At 43.2% G+C, this 20,066-nt stretch overlaps 1 protein-coding gene and 1 pseudogene across 12 annotated transcripts in view; both read left to right on the plus strand.

The window, feature by feature from the left end:
* Nucleotides 1-20,066, plus strand: part of LOC140902751 (GON-4-like protein) — a 58,767-nt gene that overhangs the window by 9,043 nt on the left and 29,658 nt on the right. For all 12 annotated transcript variants that reach the window (XM_073323163.1, XM_073323166.1, XM_073323167.1 and 9 more), the window contains 10 exons: nucleotides 2,192-2,311; nucleotides 3,693-3,863; nucleotides 4,840-5,032; nucleotides 10,453-10,554; nucleotides 11,323-11,363; nucleotides 12,109-12,212; nucleotides 14,889-15,087; nucleotides 17,658-17,744; nucleotides 18,748-18,919; nucleotides 19,749-19,893. In XM_073323163.1, coding sequence (XP_073179264.1) covers nucleotides 2,192-2,311; nucleotides 3,693-3,863; nucleotides 4,840-5,032; nucleotides 10,453-10,554; nucleotides 11,323-11,363; nucleotides 12,109-12,212; nucleotides 14,889-15,087; nucleotides 17,658-17,744; nucleotides 18,748-18,919; nucleotides 19,749-19,893 — 1,334 coding nt within the window. The remainder of the gene's footprint in view (nucleotides 1-2,191; nucleotides 2,312-3,692; nucleotides 3,864-4,839; nucleotides 5,033-10,452; nucleotides 10,555-11,322; nucleotides 11,364-12,108; nucleotides 12,213-14,888; nucleotides 15,088-17,657; nucleotides 17,745-18,747; nucleotides 18,920-19,748; nucleotides 19,894-20,066) is intronic.
* On the plus strand, nucleotides 5,983-6,099 carry LOC140903019 (5S ribosomal RNA; annotated as a pseudogene).

The raw sequence follows: 20,066 nt of genomic DNA on the forward strand, positions 1-20,066 counted from the left end.
ATATCACAGACAACCAATACCACCCAGCACCTGCACACTAAATCCCACAACAGAAATTGGATCCAGATATTCTAACCCTTAGGAGACTGAACTGTTACGTCCCACAGGCAGAGACTAGGAGGGACTGAAGCTCACCTGTGGTTATGTGAGATATACCCAGGGTAATCCTGGCAAGTGACTCGCACCCCATGCTGTAAAGGAAGGCAAAAAACCCCCTGAGGTTCCTGTCAGTCTGACCTGGGTGAAAATTTGTTCCTGATCTCACATATAGCAATCAGTTAGATCCTGTGAGCAAGAACCAACCTGGCAAACATCTGAGAGAGAATTCTTAGTACCACCTTAGAGCACTGGCCCACCCTGTCCAATGTCCTATCTGCGGCTATCTCTGATGCTTCACAGGAAGAAGACAAACAAACCAACCCCCACCCCAGTATATTCTGGAATCCCTTTCTGACTCTTGCAAGTGAACAGCTTCACTCCTGAAGCATGAGCTTTTTAGGAACATCAGATAGGTAGAAACCAGAAGGGACCCTCGAGTGCTGAGCCCTATCTGCCATCATCACAAACAGCCCCATCATACAATCCCACATGTACATTTACCCAGATCTCTTAAAACTAACTAAAGGTGTGTGCCCTAACAAGTCCTGTTGGGAGGCTGTTCCAGAACCTCACTCCTCCAACCTTTTTCTAAGGTTCATGTCCCTGCTTCAATGAATGTTTAAGTATTTTATGCAAAATGGAGAAGCTGCAACAGGAGAGATTGAATACCCCATAAATCCATGTTTAGGGCCCTCATCTTGGAGGTGGGAGACCTAGATTCAATTCCCCACTCCTCTCAGGCAGAGTGGGGATTTGAACCAGGTCTCCCACATTCCAGGTGAGCGCTCTAACCAGTGGGCTATTAGGTGTAAGGGAGGTTCTTCCACAGCAGAAAAAAGGTCTGCCCTTGGTGTCCACCCTGAAAGATTATCCTACTGGTTTTAGTTCATTCTTTCCTTCATAGTATACTGAGACTTTAACTTCATTATGTTAAAAGAAAATCACTGGAATGAGATATTAGTTGATAAAAGGGTATATTGGAACATAAGAACGGCCATAATGGGTCAGACCAAAGGTCCATCCAGCCCAGTATCCTGTCTACCTTCAGTGGCCAATGCCAGGTGTCCCAGAGGGAGTGAACCTAACAGGTAATGATCAAGTGATCTCTCTCCTGCCATCCATCTCCACCCTCTGACAAACAGAGGCTAGGGACACCATTCCTTACCCATCCTGGCTAACAGCCATTAATGGACTTAACCTGCATGAATTTATCCAGTTCTCTTTTAAACCCTGTTATAGTCCTAGCCTTCACAACCTCCTCAGGCAAGGAGTTCCACAGGTTGACTGTGCGCTGAGTGAAGAATAACTTCCTTTTATTTGTTTTAAATCTGCTACCCATTAATTTCATTTGGTGGCCCCTAGTTCTTCTATTATGGGAACAAGTAAATAACTTTTCCTTCTTCACTTTCTCCACACCACTCATGATTTTATATACCTCTATCATATCCCCCCTTAGTCTCCTCTTTTCCAAGCTGAAAAGTCCTAGCCTCTTTAATCTCTCCTCATATGGGACACGTTCCAAACCCCTAATCATTTTAGTTGCCCTTTTTTGAACCTTTTCTAATGCCAGTATATCTTTTTTGAGATGAGGGGACCGCAGCTGTATGCAGTATTCAAGATGTGGGCGTACCATGGATTTATAGAAGGGCAATAAGATATTCTCTGTCTTATTCTCTATCCCTTTTTTAATGATTCTTAACATCCTGTTTGCTTTTTTGACTGCCGCTGCACACTGCATGGACTTCTTCAGAGAACTATCCACGATGACTCCCAAGATCTTTCTCCTGATTTGTTGTAGCTAAATTAGCCCCCATCATATTGTATGTATAATTGGGGTTATTTTTTCCAATGTACATTACTTTATATTTATCCACATTAAATTTCATTTGCCATTTTGTTGCCCAGTCACTTAGTTTGTGAGATCTTTTTGAAGTTCTTCAGTCTGCTTTGGTCTTAACTATCTTGAGCAGTTTAGTATCATCTGCAAACTTTGCCATCTCACTGTTTACCCCTTTCTCCAGATCATTTATGAAAAAGATGTTAGTGATTGCAAAATTACTTGACTGTGTTTTGCTGTTCTGTTGTTCTATAGAGCTTGTTGGAAAGTGATGTTGAGAGCACTGCCTCTTCTCCTCGGGGAGCAAAGCGGTCTAGGACAAGGCGATCATCAGATATGATAGAGACAGATGAAGAGGGAGCAACCCTATCTGAGGTACAGTTCACATCTTTCTGAAATAGCTTCAGTCTTTCATTCTAAGTCACCAGTGAGAAACCCATAATAAATGTTGATTGTTAACATTTATATTATGGTAGTACTCGGGTGCTGATTTGACTGTGTCCCATTGTTATGGGTGCTATACAAAGAGGTGGATGCAACCCATGCCCAAAGAGCTTATAGTGTATGAATAGCAGTTTACAAAGAATCAGAGAGAGGGAGACAGTTAAAATATACGCAACTTTATATATATTTTCTAGTTACATATATGTACGCTACTCCTCCAACTGCACCTCAGCTGAGCCATTAAACATTGGGTGATTTCTTGTAGGCGTTGAGACAGAATTGGGCCTTGGAGAGATTAGCAACCTTATGCATCAGTGCAGGGTAAGTCTCCATGAATAAGGAGTAGTGTGGAAAAAAGTACCAAAAGTTTGTGGTGTCTGTGGACTGCCAAAGATGGTATTGCAGGTGGAGGAATGTGAATGGGGGGGTGGGTGATGCGATAAGAGATACATAATGAATAAGTAGAAAGTCAGAGAGTTGGGAAGGGCTGTGAAGATTAGGAGAAGAAGCTTACATTTGATTCAGTGTAAAGAAGAGAGTTAGCGGACGGATTAAAAAAAATGGAGGATGATGTGCTTAAGAGATGAGCAAGGAACATGATTTTAACAGCTTCATTTTTTCTGATTCCCTCATATGCAACTGTAGGTTGGGAATATGTGATCATGAGAACAGAGAAAGCTGTGTGCTATGTGCAAGAGTCTGTCTGGCTTTCCCTGGCTTCTAAAGAGTGAAAACTTTATTCTTGAGCCTGTTTTTTCTAGAAGTTAGGTCTTCCTGGAACTCCTCAACATAACCCCCCAATCCCCAAATAGCCTAGTTTTTCTGTTTTTAATAATGCTCCTTGCAGTAAACAGGAAGGATATAGTGCTGCTTATCTCTTCTCGTCGGAAGAAATTATTAACCCTTCACCTGTGGCACAGTGTATGGGATCAGAGGCAACACAGTGGATGTACTGATTTTTCTCTCCTTCCCTTTCTCCCTGCCATTGTCTCCTATCACCAATTTAATTTAATCTCATATAGTTAAAATGCTTCTAGAGCTGATTATTTTGGGAACTGATTAGACTGAAATCTTTGAAATTTTCTCCTCTCCTGCAGAGCTCTGAATAGTTACATTCTCACCACTAGGCTTGCTAAAAATCAAGTCTACCAGAATCTGGAGAGTCCATTTCCCCCTGTGATGCCTGTTTTATTTTGTATTGCAGTAGCACCTGATTGTGTAAGGCATTATACAAGCAGAAAAAAGACAATCCCTGCCCTGGAGAGACTGGCCTAAGTAAAATATTTTTAACATGAAGGCTTCTTTTGATTAGGTGGAGAAGGTTTCTACACCCCTTATTAGGCATATTAGTGCTGAAGTGGTTCCCATGGGACCTCCACCACCACCTAAACCGAAACAAAGCAGGGATAGCACTTTTATGGAGAAGCTGCATGCTGTGGATGAGGAACTGGCCTCCAGCCCAGTGTGCATGGATTCCTATCAGGTAATGCGATTAGGGATGCTACAAAAATGACACTGTGGTGCAAGTATAACAGTATTGTTGATGGAAGGTGGTTGTTTGATCTGTACTGTCTAAAACCCTGTTTGCTGAGTCCCTCTACATGCTGTCAACTTCATAATTTTGCAATCAAGCACATTGCTAACACTTTAAGATTCTTAAAAGTGAGAGAATTATACAAATCAATTAATTTTCCTTATTTATACCCTTGCTTACTCTCTGCATTTCTCTCAGGTTGGATAAATGAAAATCAATTCCGTCAGTTTCACATTTGTATTCTTTGTGCTGTATTGCTCAGGTTTTAAAACATTGCAGGAGATTGTTTGTTTCTTTCTAAAGTGTTTAGAATTTATACATTGTTTGAAATGTTTCTTTTGGTGTTGTATTTTATAAATCTTGTTTTTACAAAATGTAACACTTGCCAAATTTAAGCTGATAGTGTAAATTGCTCCCTTTAGATGACCCTGTGGCTCAGCAGGGAAGCAGTACACTGTAAAATTGGGAGCAAGAGACCTAAGAGGCTTATGTAGTGAGTTAATGATTGTATTTCAGTGAATCTATGGAGCTGCAATGATACAGACTCTAGTAGAAGTTGTTCTCTCTGGCTTCTGTCTTGGAAAGGAGCTGTTGTGATGAAAACTTAGCAGTGGGGATGGACAGGGTAAACCCAACTACTAAAGAGTAAAATACTGAAGGGGGAGAAAGCTCTTAAGGCAATAGGTTTGAATGAGGTGCAGGTTGAAAAGATATTTTTAAGTGATGTTAGTGTAATATCTACAGATTAATTAAATGTTACACTTGAAAGGAACAACAAAGTAACATGAATCTTTTTGTGGCAAGAATCAGATTTTTTTGGTGTCAGGTTTGTTTTTTTTGGCTGCACTGAAATGCCTGACATCAAAGAAATTAGAAGAATAATGGGGCGGCTGTGATTCCATTGTGCTTTCTCTCCATGTTTCAGTCTCTGGATGATAGCCTCATTGCTTTCCGCACCCGATCAAAGAGACCCTTGAAGGATGTTCCTCTTGGTCAGTTGGAGGCTGAGCTCCGTGCCCCAGATATCACACCAGACATGTATGACCCAAATACTGCAGATGATGAAGACTGGAAAAGGTGGCTTGGGGGACTTATGAATGATGATGTGGAGAGCGAAGGTATGCAGCAACACCCGGTTATTTAGTGGTGTTGGTGGCATTTTCATCTCTGACCTTGATTAAAAGTTCTGTGGGAAGCTTGAAGTTTTCTCTTCCTGTCTATACCAAGCAGTCTTGTGTACAGCTGGTAGCTTGGTTAGTAACATGGATATGTTCTGCATGCCAACAGCCTTGCTAACCTTCCACATATGTATGTTGTATTGGTTCTAGGCTCAGTCCTCTCTTCAAGGCTAAACATGCATTGACTTGCGTTCTAGCATGTGTGCTAACTGCTGCCCATGACTAATAATGAGGGTGTTGTGCATTTCAACTGCACTATAAATACTCCAGTGTCCTGTTTAACTAGCTCTATTTTTATTGTTTTTTTTTTATATTCCTCCCCATGCTCCTGTATCAGCACCTAGATACTACAGTAATATGAGCTTTAGTAATGGATCTAGAGATGAGAAGTTTTGGCTGGCTGAGTCTGCTTATACAGAGATCTTTTAATGGCTACTAACACAGTGGATGCTGTTGTGTCAGATATTTTGGAGATTTCTTCGTCTTTTCTAAACCTGGCTTCCTTTCTTGCACTTTGTTCTACCTTTCTCATTAGATTGTAAACCCTTCAGGGAAGGAACATTGACTTTAATGTGTGTTTGTACAGTGCTTAGTACAATGGGTCTCTGATCCTGATTGATCATTTGAATACAAATATATAATATACATTTTTAATAATAGAAATTAAAGGGAAACTTGGAAACTGCTGTTCACATAACCTGATCCCAGAAACTGGAGTGAAGTATTTTACATTTCAACCTTCACTATTGCTGAAACTTTCCACATGACCGTTTCCATAACTACCAGGATGAAGTCAGCTGTTGGTTTAATGTCAGTGCTGCCCTTCTCTTTTGTGTGACTTTTATTTGATTATGCTGGCTTCATAGTGTCTCACCTGTGACAAATTGCTATGTTATGAATTACCACCCTGAACACGCCCGATCTCGTCTGATCTCGGAAGCTAAGCAGGGTCGGCCTGGTTAGTACTTGGATGGGAGACCTCTTGGGAATACTGGGTGCTGTAGGGAAAAAAAAAAGTAAATACAAAAAACACCGTCCCCAAGTCCCCACATCCGGTAGCCATGAGGTGAGCCAGTCCCAGACCTCCTGGTATCCGGCGCTGGTAGTGTCGAGGCTGATGTGGTGGAATAGGGCTGCCTGTTGCTTGAAGATGTGGATGTCAGTTTCCACCCTATGGTGCTGATTTACAAATACACAACAGCTTGAGTTGACCAGAGCACAAACCCCGCCCTGATTTGCAAGGAGATAATCCAAGGCTAGGCGGTTTTGCAATGTAGTTTGGGATAGCTGGGTGACTTCAATTTGAAGGGCAGATAAAGCATCTGCAGTAGCATTTGCCATTAGTTCCAAAGCAGCTGAAATGTTAACTATAGCTTTTTCCAGCTCACTTACTCCCAAACGTGGCAGAAACCAACGCACAAAGGAGCGAAAGCCTTTGGGCCATTGAGAAAGGGGGTTTAAAGGAATACTTCGTCGGTCCCTCCATACTAGATTGCGGATCTCTCCCCAGGTCAGGTTCTGGTGTACTGTCACGGCGGGTACTATAGCCTCTAAGGTACATGTACCACACCATCCTGCTGGGAGAACCGTATAGGTTGTGTGATTGCATAACCAATACCAGCCAGACCCCTTGGGGACTGGCCACGGGGTCCTGGAGTAGGTAGAGGGGCCTCCCGCACCAGAGCTGATTTGGGTGGTGTCCTTGCACCCCACAAAATTCCCTACAAAAACTATTTTCTATGCCCTTACGTCGTGACACACATAAAGCATAATTACCCTGGGCCACCATATCAATAGACCATATTTGGATTGTAACATTCCAGTTAAATGTAGTGTTTGCCCATAGCTTAGTTTGGAGTGTTCGATTAAGGGGCTAGGTACCCCTACCAATGGGACCCCCTGACCTAAATATGTGGGGGTATGAATACAAATCCAACACTGCGTTCGATTTACACCCTGTTTGATAGCACGGGTTAAATTCAAGAAGCTATTGCCCTCCTATCCTTGTACTGGACTTGGGAATAGGGAGAGGACCCCCTAGGTAAACCATACCAATGTCGACATCCTCCCCTGAACCATACAAAAAACACTACCCCCAATGTAAGTCCAATAAACAGGAACACAAAAAGTTCTGGTGTGCTGTGAAGGTCCCAGTAGCTGGAAAGCTTAGTCCATGGGTTGGTTGTGGTGTTCATTCATGAAGTGGCTCGTCCAATGGCTTGTCAGGGTCAGGTGGGGGTCCCAGCGCCAACTTAACGTAGCTATGATGGATCCAGGAACCTTTACCTGCAAAGGAGTGGTGGCAGATGGTGGGAGTAATGTTTGTGGCTGTAAGGCGTTTTTGGTATTTATACTTGCCTACAAGCACAGGTTCCAGCCTCTGGAATAAACCCATCCCACCACTTTACTTCACGTTCCAAAGAATATATCCCGCAACTTCCTCCCTGCCAATGTACAATGCTCCGTCTTTGCCATCAAGGCCAATTCTCAGTGTCTTTTGCAGTCTTTTTAACTCCCTGGAATGCTGAGGCTTTAAGATAACATCTTGAACCTCTTACAAGAAAAGAGGAATTTCCTGATGCAGTTGAATCTTTCATTCAACAGAGCATTTGAGAAAGGTGAATAGATATTGAACCTGTCATAAGGACTAATGTAATTGCTTTGGTTTTAGTTTTGTTTGCAAACTGAATTTAACAAGGGCTACTGAAGCAGGCTAATGTTAGCAGAGGCTGGAATCGTTGCTGGAATCTTCTTCTTAGCATATGCATAACATGACTTAAGTGGCACATGCCCAGGATCATAGAATAGCAGGGTTGGAAGGGACCTCAGGAGGTCATGTAGTCCAACCCCCTGCTCAAAGTAGGATGCATCACTGAATTTGATCTGCTGGTTGGATCATTAGTTTGCCTGGGCTGGGTACTGACGGGGACATACGTTGATCTCTTTTAGAAGGAGCATGAAAATACCTTCTTCATGGATCATGTTTTCTAAACATCTTACCATTTTTGTTGCTCTCCTGGACTCTTTCCAGTGTGTCCACATCTTCCTTAAAGTGTGGGGCCCAAAACTGGACATAGTTTTACAGCTGAGGCCTCATTGCCGAGTAGAGTGAAAAAATTACCTCTTGTTCCTTGCATATGACATTCTTGTTAATACATTGCAGAATGACATTTGTCATTTTCACAACATTATATGAGTAACTCCCATTGACTTCAATGGAAGAGTAAAGCCCCAGGATGGACAGGAGGAAATCTTAAAATGACTTATGCAGTGAGAACCTGAAGCTTGGATTTGTTTGTCAGATAGTGCTAAAGGAGTTGGCGGATGTGATTGCAGAGCCATTGGCCATTATCTTTGAAAACTCATGGTGATCGCGGGAAGTCCCAGGCAACTGGAAAAAGGTTAATGTAGTGCTCATCTTTAAAAAAGGGAAGAAGGAGGATCCGGGGAGCTACAGGCCAGTCAGCCTCACCTCAGTCCCTGGAAAAATCATGGAGCAGGTCCCCAAGGAATCAATTCTGAAGCACTTAGAGGAGAGGAAAGTGATCAGGAACACTCAGCATGGATTCACCAAGGGAAAGTCATGCCTGACTAATCTAATTGCCTTCTATGACGAGATAACTGGCTCTGTGGATGAGGGGAAAGCAGTGAACGTGGTGTTCCTTGACTTTAGCAAAGCTTTTGACACTGTCTCCCACAGTATTCTTGCCAGCAAGTTAAAGAAGTATGGGCTGGATGAATGGACTATAAGGTGGATAGAAAACTGGCTAGATTGTCGGGCTCAATGGGTAGTGATCAATGGCTCCATGTCTAGTTGGCAGCTGGTATCAAGTGGAGTGCCCCAAGGGTTGGTCCTGGGGCCGGTTTTGTTCAATATCTTTATTAATGATCTGGAGGATGGCGTAGATTGCACTCTCAATAAGTGTGCAGACGACACTAAACTGGGAGGACAGGTAGATATGCTGGAGGGTAGGGATAGGATACAGAGGGACCTAGACAAATTAGAGGATTGGGCCAAAAGAAATCTGATGAGGCTCAACAAGGACAAGTGCAGAGTCCTGCACTTAGGATGGAAGAATACCATGCATCGCTACAGACTAGGGACTGAATGGCTAGGCAGCAGTTCTGCAGAAAAGGACTTGAGGGTGACAGTGGACGAGAAGCTGGATATGAGTCATCAGTGTGTCCTTGTTGGCAAGAAGTCCAATGGCATTTTGGGATGTATAAGTAGGGGCATTGCCAGCAGATCGAGGGACATGATCATTCCCCTCTATTCAACATTGGTGAGGCCTCATTTGGAGTACTGTGTCCAGTTTTGGGCCCCACACTACAAGAAGGATGTGAAAAAATTGGAAAACATCCAGCGGAGGGCAACAAAAATGATTAGGGGACTGGAACACATGACTTATGAGGAGAGGCTGAGGGAATTGGGATTGTTTAGTCTGCGGAAGAAAAGAATGAGGGGGGATTTGATAGCTGCTTTCAACTACCTGAGAGGTGGTTCCAGAGAGGTTGGTTCTAGACTATTCTCAGTGGTAGAAGAGGACAGGACAAGGAGTAATGGTCTCAAGTTGCAGTGGGGGAGGTTTAGGTTGGCTATTAGGAAAAACTTTTTCACTAGGAGGGTGGTGAAACACTGGAATCTCCTCCCTTTGAAGTTTTTAAGGTCAGGCTTGACAAAGCCCTGGCTGGGATGGTTTAGTTGAGGTTGGTCCTGCTTTCAGCAGAGGGTTGGACTAGATGACCTCCTGAGGGGACTTCCAACCCTGATAGTCTATGATCAGAAAATACAGTTGGGCCTGTTTCTTGTTGTAATAGGGTCTAACTTGCAAAGCGCAGTATAGGGCACATCTTGAGTTTATTTATCAATGTGGTGTTTTTATGTGTGAGGGGCACCATGTTGTATTTACTATCATGGTTTATGCTCTTAAAAAAACCAAGAAAATAATTCAGCAGTTGATTCTCTGTCTTACCTTTTGTGTCAGCACTTACACCTGTGCACAGTGGGTGTAAAACACACCGATTAGAATAGTGGCATTATACACTCACTTTGCACAAATTTAGATGATACAAATTACAGCCAGTAGAAAATGACTCTCCTTACTAAACAGGAATGGTTAAAATACTAAGGAAAGAAATGAGGGTGCTACAAGCGCAGATTGAAAGGAAGATAGTTTTGTTATTGCTATCATAGTTTTAACAGGGTCCCAGTTTGCTCAATTGCTAACACTAACTCAAGTCCTGCCTCTGTCTGGCAGGATAGCCAGTAAGCCCAGTGTTTCTCCCTAGGTTGCCATTAGCCCGGTCTCCCTTACAGTCTGATTATGAAAAAAATATGTTTCAAACGTTTATTTTGTTAGATGAGGCAGATGATGATGATGACCCTGAGTATAACTTCCTGGAAGATCTGGATGAACCAGACACAGAAGACTTCAGGAATGATCGTGCTGTGAGAATCACCAGTAAGTACTGTTATAACCTAAGCTCAGCTCCTTCAGTATTGCTTCTGTTAGAATTATTGATCCAAATTGAAAACTTCAGTGTTTATTGCAAAGGTTTTGCAAGGCAGATGTAATTAAAAAAAAAAAAATAGAACCGACCCCCCATGCTGTTAACTTCACCAGCTCCTCTGTGTAGTAATAACTCCCCATAAATGCACGAATGCATCTGGCTAGTGGTGCAGCATTACCATTTCACTGCCATCAGGTACAGTGACTTATTTATTTTGAGTTCTGATGTAGACAAAATGAGACTCTAGCCAAGATACTCTGTGGGTCTGGTGTGGGCGTTAAGGAGGTTAGAAAGGGTTGCACTGAAGGACTTTACTGTTATGCTCAGGCCTTCAGCTGTGAAGTGGGGTCAGAGCTGCATCATTAGGCACATAGAGAGCATGTGGGGAGAAATAGCGTCCTGAATGTGGATGAAAACCTTGTGACCACAGTTGTGGGGAGCTGATTGCTTAAGTCACAGATCAAGGAGGTGAAGCCCTTCTGGCATACACAGGGGATTAGGATGGAGTGGCTGAGAAGCAGGCTGTACTTGGATGCTTCAGGGCTGATCCCCATCACAAAGAGAAAATGTAAGAGTATATGAGAGGGTCCTCTTTCTTCCCACTTGTGTTGGAAGGTTTGCAAGCGTTTGTCATCTTCTGAAAAGGAAATCCTGCAAATTGCTGAAATTTTTCTTACTGGATCACTGTTTCTTCATGCACCCTATCTTGTCTCTTACAGAGAAAGAAGTAAATGAACTGATGGAGGAGCTGTTTGAGACCGTAAGGGCAAGTCAATACTATATAATTAAAGTCGACCTTAGTTATATCGACATACAGCCACCACAGTAATTAAATAGTTTTTGCATGTCCACACTGCACTCCTTGTGTCAGTGGTATGCGTCCTCACTAGGAATGCTTACACCAATTTAACTGTCAGTGTGGGCATTGTGGGACGGCTTCTGAAAGGCAGCAAAAGTTGATGTACGCAATGCAGTGTCTACACTGACGCAGCATGGACCTAAATACATTAACCTAAGCGCGACACCTTTTGCGTAGGTGGAGTTAAGTCAGTGTAGTGGGTGAATTACATTGTTGGGAGCTACATTTTAGAGTAGACGCTTGCAGAGATAGGTTGATGTAAATGTCCTTAGGTTGACTTAACTCGGTAGTGTACGCTAGGTCTAAGTGAGACTTTTAACATTATATGGGAGTCTTTCTATCCTGGAACTGACAGAGTGTTTCTGAAGGTGCCATCATAAGCCAAAGAGAGGGGACTTTACTGGATGTCTCAGCATAAACTCCCTTTTAGGGGTCCTGTCATATATGTGCAACTGTCAGGAAGCTAAAGCATTTACCACAGTGAAGACCCAAGGGTGCTGAGTGTGTCTGTGCTGATGGCATCAGTATAGGTCCACTGTGATTAATTTTATACTGAGCCAAAAGCCCCTCGGTACGAAAAGTAATTCCCTGAACCTCAGACAGAGCCTCATACACCTGACAACTGCTGAGCTTTATTTCCTATCAGTTCCAGGATGAGATGGGTTTCTCCAACATGGAGGATGACGGCCCAGAGGATGAGGACACTGTTGCAGAGTCACGGCCGAATTTTAACACACCACAGGTGCTTAGGTATGACTGTCTGGCCTCAATAAGAGCTACAGAGGGTGCCTGGGCAACCAGCTGTCAAATAAGATGTAACAGAAAGAAGATGGAAGCCAAACACATCCCATCCAGATGGCGATGGGGTCCATGGCCCTTTTGCTCTGTGACTCCCTAATACATCACTGTATTTGCTGCAATTTGTAGGCATCGTGGTGGGAGCCAATACAGACAGTGCTCCTCAGTGAGGGGGCCAGGAAGAAGGAGGCAATGCCCTGAAGGAGAGCATAATAGTGGCTTTTATTGGAGGAAAGGCAGTGGACCTCAGAAAAGAGGGGTCATTGAGGGCCTGGATTGTATTCTAGCAACACAGCTGAAGGGTGACAGCTTTTTTAACTTCCTCTGGAGGAGCTCGCTCACTACCTCCAGCTTTCTTGGTAATATGAAGGCACTGTTGAGGAGCTGGGCTGTTCAAGTACAGTAGAACCTCAGAGTTATGAACCCTCAGGAATGGAGGTTGTTCGTAACTCCGAAATGTTCGTAACTCTGAACAAAATGTTATGGCTGTTCTTTCAGAAGTTTACAATTGAACGTTGACTTTACAGCATTGAAACTTTACTATGTAGAATAAAAATGCTGCTTTTAACCATCTTAATTTAAATGAAACAAGTGCAGAAACAATGAGGGGTCCGGTGACTCCTTATTGTTTTTGTGGATACAGACTAACATGCTATCCCTCTGATACTAAGCACAGAAACAGTTTCCTTACCTTATCAAATCATTTTTTAAACTTTCCCTTTAGTTTTTTAGTGGTTTACATTTAACACAGTACTGTACTGTATTGCTTTTCTTTTTTGGTCTCTGCTGCTGCCTGATTGTGTACTTCTGGCTCTAAACGAGGGGTGTGGTTGACTAGTCAGTTCATAACTCTGAGGTTCTACTGTACTGGCCATTGCCTAGCAAATCTCCCAGTGCACATCACTTCTTAAACAGATGGATGCTGCTAGTCAGGAAAGAGTTGGACTGGCAGAGCTGTGTAGGGGCACGGGACTGAAGCAACTGTTAACTGTGGGCAACATATGTCACCTTTTTGATAACTACTAGCATGGGCTAAATTTTAGCCAATGAGTTGGAGCTGATCGGCTTCAGATGTCATGATCCTTCTCTTGTTCTTAGTTAATATTTATTTTGAGAAATAGTGGCTTACTTTTGAAACGGTAACAGTAACTGGGGGTCTGAATGTGAACTGCAGTTTGAATAGAGTCTCCTTGTCTATGGGGCAGCTCAGCTCAAGACTAGGCTGTATCTGTTTGGGAAGGGAGCTAAAATGACTGCTGGGCGTCTGCACCATTCTCTCCAGATGAGCAGTACTGGAGGGGAGTGCGTAAATCTTTGACCAGCTACAATCTTAGCATGAAGGGTATTTCATGCTTACTTCCCTTGTCTGTATCTCTCCATACACACTTTAGTTGTGTCCATTTCATGTTGGTGGGGTAAGTCCTCCTCCTAATTGGTGTCTTCTTCCCGGGTACTATCTGTACATAGTGTGGTTCCTGGACTTCTTTAGGGAGGTAATTTTGTGGGAAAATTTCACCTGTTTGTTCCATTGGTTCCTTCCTTTTAGTATCTTGTAATGTGAATGTGTTAGAGGGGACTTGATTGTGACTAGCTTTGAGCACACATGCTGGGTCTGTTGTGGAAGTGGAGCTGATCCTAGTTGGGTCAGAGGTGGGAGGGTGTTGATTGGGCTATCTATAGAGCTCCGTTATAAGCAGGCTGACACTTAAAGCTGTTTGCAATGACAGGAATATTTACACTACTTCCTTGCTGCAGCAGAAACAAATGTGTAATGAAATAGCCTGCTGAGTAGAACTCAGGGGCACATCATTAATATTTACAGTGTGTGTCCATAGCATTGGAGAGCTGCAAGTGATCTCTTTGGGACTGATGATTGTAATAGCCAGCAGCCATAATACTTTGGGCTGTGATTTTGTTTAATCCCACAAGCTAAATGAGTTTGGGTCGGGTCTGGTCTAGTTATTGAATCATCTCTTTTTAGCTATGTCTTATCTAGGTTCTTATACGATGACCATTACACTGGTATCTGAGTACTTGAGTAAGTTACTTTCAAGAAAAATGCAGGAAAATGTTACAGGTGATTGAGTAGGGAATGCTTTTATCTGAGTCTGTAACTTACCAGTAGCCCAACATGGTGTTAGAGTGGCACAGTGCTTCTGAAGATGCTGCATTCAGATGTAAAACTAAAGCCCTGACTGCTTGTGGTCATTAAAGATTCCATGACACTTTGCTCAAGAACCGGATTATTAATCCTGGTGTGGTGGCCAAACTTTACCTCAGGTAATTCTATTCTGATTCTCTAAATTCTCATAGCTTTAATGGGACACAGGATTTGCCTTAACAGTTTAGGACAGGAAATTAACTTTTGCTTTGGACTGTTGAATGAATAGGTGCTGTGTCCCACTCCAGCAGAGGCGCAGCATTGCTGGGGTAGGTGAAGGGATTTTTGTAAACACCAGGTTTATAAAATACTTAGGGTACTATGAGATGAAAGTTGCTATAGAAATGTAATTTTAATATTTAATTGTGCTTTCCAGAAACTAAGTAAAATCTACTTGATTCACAAGGTCATTAAGAGCTTTGTAAGTCATGGACTTGGCATAATACTGTCTGCTTGATCTGAAACAGATTTGAAGAGCCTCTGGCCAACTTACTGAATGAACAGCACCGGACAGTGAAGGAACAGCTTGAACAGCTGAGAATAAAGAAATCTTCAACCAAGCAGCCACAGGAGATGGAGAGGTCAAAACCTCAAATTGAGAAGCCACTTCAGACCCTAGTTTTGGACATGGGGCAGAGAAGGAGGCTACATCAGCAGATGCAGCAGGTAAGAGATGTACTAATTATCAAACACAAATACTATACCATTTTATCACATCTTCATTGTCAACTGCAGGACAAAGGCCTCTGCATAGTATGGTGGCACCATCAGTGCTACAGGAAGCACTCAAGCAAGTTCCCTATTGAAATAGGGTACACATTTTGTACCCTGGAATCTGGTACCACAACATTAGTGAAGCAGATCTGTGCACTACAATCTGGTACCACTTTCTGGAATGAATTAAAATCATCCAAGGGAAGTGGTTGCCAAGAGGTGAATTCCATCTTCCTTAACTAGATGTGAGAGCTGTAGCAGTCATGGCTATGTTGAAGCAATGATTTAATTCTAAACCCCTATTTTTATGGCCTTCTAGCTTTCTGAAAAGATTATCCTTTTGGCTGGAAATCATTCACTATAAAGTGGGTGCACAACTGGTTGAAAGACCATAGTCAAAGCAGATTTTTTGTGGTTCGCTGACAGACTGGGAGACACATTTTCTGCTTGAAAATTGCATACCATTTCCTTGAGACTCTGCACCCCTGCATGGGGTCATCAGCATAAGATCCTCTTGATGAAGTAGATACTTAGGCGCCAACTCTGTGGGTGCTCCAGGGCTGGAGCATCCACAGGGAAAAATTAGTGGGTGCTCTGCACCCACCAGCAGCCAAGCTCCTCTCCCTGCCCCACCTCACCACCATCTCCTCTGAGTGTGCTGCGTCCCCGCTCCTCTGCCTACCTCCCAGCATAGCAAGCTCCGGGAGGGAGAGGGGAGGAGCGGGAACATGGTGGGCTCAGGGGAAGAGGCGGGGCCTGGGTGGGTATTTGGGGAAGAGATTGGAATGGGGGCGGGGCAGGGGTGGAGCCGGGGCAAGGCCAGGAGAAGAGGTGGGTTGAGCACCCCCGGGTGCAAGCAGAATATGCCCAGATATTAGTTCAAACCCAGTAGCAGACTGTCCCCTTCTATTGGTGGAAGCACACAGGTTTGAGAGAGCCATGCTGTGTAAGCATGGGTTTCACATGCGTGGTATGTGACCATTTTAATTTTTCAGCAGTAAACTAAGATCTGGAACTCCAGTTGGGCTCATGTAAATGTGTTTATCCAGAATTTCTATAGTGTTGGGATAATATTTGCGTAGGTATATGAAGCAGTAATGCAGAGCACTAAAAGTGTGTGTTATAGCCCCATTTACTCTTTGGGGAATTTTGTGCAATTGCACAAGTGCAGAATTAATCTCCCCTGCAGATTTTATGCTTTTCTTGCAGAAAAACTAATTCACACGAGGGGGGAGGCATATGTCTGGTTTGGGTGAAGGGAGCAGCCAGGGAGATGCAAATCACTCTCTCGGGGGTTGGGCTGGGCTGTCTCTGTCTCTCTTGCTATGGCGGTGTGTCTGGAAGCAGGGCTGGGGGTGCCCCGGTTGGTGGGTCCTACCAGGTGCTGGGCTGCAGCTGCTAGTCCTGGCTGGGCTGGGGGGAGAACAGGGCTTCCTCTTCCCCTGCATGGGCTGTTCCTGACTGCAGGAAGCTTCACACCCAGCCCCACTTCCTGCTCCCACCACTCCCCAGCTGCAGGGGAAGTGAGCTGCCCCTCCTGTCTGCACCACCCCTTGCATCCAGATCGCCCCCCCGCACTCAAAGCCCCATCCCACTGAGTCCCAACCAGCTGCACCTGGACTACCACCCCACCAAGCCCCATGACCCCTGTGCTGAGTCCCATCCCCCCACACCCATTCCCCCCCTGCTGAGCCCCAACCACCTTCACCTGAACCCTCTCACCCCACACTTGGATCCTGCTGGGCTGAACCTCTTTGCCCCATTCCTGGATCGGGGGCAGAGCTGGGCGTGCATATGAGACTCTGTCCCTCTCGCTTGGTGGAGCTATATAGATGTGCCAATATGCCTAGTAAGGAATCTATTTGTCAAAAAACATTTCCTGGATCTTTTTTGTTGTCTGTATTGTCACAGACATGCTTGCTGACAGGTATTTTGAAATAAATTACGAAAATAATTGAAAATGGTATGATTATATTGTGTTATTTTGACAAATACAATATGCAGAATTTTGCAGAATTTCAAAATATTTTGCACAAAATTCCTAGGTGTTCCCATTCACATTGCTCTAGGAACCCCAATTTTGAATTTCCTGACTTTTGTGCATTTATATTCTCAACCACCATGTTTTAGTTTAAATGATTTATAAATGTTTAGGGCCAGAAGGGACCATTATGATCATCTAGGATAATTTCCTGCAAATGTAAACTGCAGGATTTTCCCCAAGTGATTCCTGCATCAAGTCTCTAACTTCTGGTTTCACTTACTGTGGAAATGTCTCTGAACTGTAGTTGTCACTAGTGTGTGGTTGTGTATTTTTAAGGTAATTGCTTAAGATGTCAGCACTAAAAATTCTTTCAGGCTCTCTGTTAGCTGAAGTATGTCTGTAGCCAACACTCATTTTGAGACCCAGGAGATATAACCTGCTCTGCCTATTGGTGCTTTAGAATATTTTCCAGTATTTTTGGATATTATAGTGTCTTAGTGTATTGGAAAAGCTTCATCTGCCTAATCTGTTCTTCCAGCATGTCCAGCTCCTGACTCAAATACACCTTCTCACCAGCTCCAACCCTAGTCTGAGTTCAGAGGCCAGCACCACGAAGATGTTTCTGGTAAGGATCTAGCTAGTCAGAAATACAATAATTCTGTCACAAAAATAAAGGTTGCCATTGTCTTTAATCAAGATGACTTGGTGTATATTTTCAAAAATGAGCAGTGAAGGAGGGGCATTGTTGTGTAGCTGCAGCTGCCTTTATGTTGCTAAATGGTTCAGCACTGTGTGAGAGACAGTTTGCTGTCATAGGAGGAGAGCCTAGTTAGTGCAGTGGGCTGGTGCACTAACGTTGGGCTAGTTTAGGTAAAAATTAGATTTGTTTTCTGGTTAGTTTTAACACAAATCTCCATCCAGTCTGACACTACAGACAGTCCTTGCTCTAGAGAGGACTAGGGTGGGATTAGCAGGACTGCTGCAGGTTGGAATTCAAGCCTTGGGTGAGAGAAGCTTGTTCAGCTAATGCCTATGCTATACTTGTCTGAAGCCTGTGTGGGCATTTGCTGAGGGAAGTACAAAAAATTCCAGTGAGGGTGGGTGGCTAGTGGGAATGCCCTGCAAAGCTTAAAAAAACCAAAATCTGACTTCATTCAGCTGAGAGAGATTTCCTTAACATTTGTTTAAAATGATAGTATCCTCTACATACTAATGCTTGATCAATTGCTTACCGAATGAGTTTGTAACTGTGTGTAATGGCAATAACACAGTGGTCTGTGTTGGCATGCTTTTTGTATTTTTTTTTTTTGAAGGATTAAAAACAAAGCTTGAAAAGGTCATTCTTAGAACAATTTCTGTGAATGCTCTGTGATCGTTAATGGTTCTGTATGGGAATGGGGGAGTAATAACTCACAGCAGAGCTGAGGCTTTATAGGCTCAGAGCAGAATAAATGTAATCAATTGTGTCCCATGGCTTGGTATCTCTCAGAAGCAGGGTTGATAATAACTGAAACTTTTTCTGCCTCCTATCTGGCAAGTTTGCTTTCTGAATGACTTCTTCTAGATACATAAGTTCTTATTTACACCGAAAGCAAGTCCCTTTATCTCCTCTGTATTTGACTCCTCAGACTGAGCTGAGTAACTTTGCTCACAGTTCCATGCTCCTTCGTCAGCAGTTCCATCCCAAGTTTCAAACAGTGTTCCAACCATGTAACTTGAAGGGAGCGTTGCAGCTCATTGAAGACTTTCGTGCCCAGGTCAAAGATGATTGGAGTCCTCGCAAAACTGTGAAGAAGAGTGGTATGTAGTTGAAGGGGCAGGTTTGTAGGGTAGTAATAGCCTTTTTGGTAATGCCCTCCCCTCAGATGAGATGGATTCCAGATTTTTTGCTATGATTTGAAATGGAATTTAGCATTATTTTGCTTCATTGTTTTTAACACATCTTTAAGCAATGACCTCAGTATTATTGCCTGTCTTTTGCTACTTAAGCCATGAAAATGTGACACAGTAAGCTCACATCATAGGGATTTGTACAAGATTGCTTAGCTTGGTAGTCTGGAATGCATGATATGTTTGCAGACGTTTCAAGCTTTGGAAATCCATCAGGAAAGTAACAATAGATTGGAAAAATTTGTTCCAGTGGTTTGAATGATACATCAGACATTTTCTTCTGGTTGAGATGGTTCTACTAACAAGACTAGGGACTTGAACTGTGAAACTATAAAATTAAAAAGCATTCTGAATGGACTGTTTTGGAAATTTTTGTCATGATTTTTTCTTAGCCAAATGATAGGCAGTTTAGAGTCAAATGGAGCCATTCAATGATTAGAGTCAAATGGATCTGCTCCATCCTTCCACAGAGCCGATATTGTGTACATAATTCTGTGGGGAAATCAAAAAGAAAAGTAACTTTTGCTGGGCCAGAATAAATTCTTAGTTTTAGTTTCTTGTGTTCTAAACCAAAGTCCAAAGGTTTGTGTGGAAAAAATTACCCCAGCCTGTACTGCTTTCACAGCAGAAGTTATGGGGACCATAGCTTTTCCAATAAAGTAATGGTGAGTTTCAGAATTTGAGCATCTACACTTGTGAGGTTCATCAGCTTGTGCTGATCTGTGGATTCTTTTCACAGCAAATGAATTCCCCTGTCTTCCAAAGCAAGTGGCATGGATTCTGGCAACGAGAAAAGTCTTTATGTACCCAGAGCTGTTACCAATTTGCTCCCTGAAGGCAAAAGCCCCACAGAACAAGATTATCTTCACAAAGGCAGAGGACAAGTAGGTGTTCAATGTTAGGGTGTAAAATAAATGGGGCATCTTTCCCTGGGCGAAAAAGTAGAGTGCTGTAGCCAAATGATGGGACATCTGGACATTCTGGAACAGCGCCATCAGATGGCAACTTTGGCCCTTTGTTCCCAGCCGTAGAAAAATTGCTATTAGCTCAGTAGGCC

This window comes from Lepidochelys kempii, chromosome 24 (assembly GCF_965140265.1).
Source record: "Lepidochelys kempii isolate rLepKem1 chromosome 24, rLepKem1.hap2, whole genome shotgun sequence".
Taxonomy (NCBI): domain Eukaryota; kingdom Metazoa; phylum Chordata; order Testudines; family Cheloniidae; genus Lepidochelys; species Lepidochelys kempii.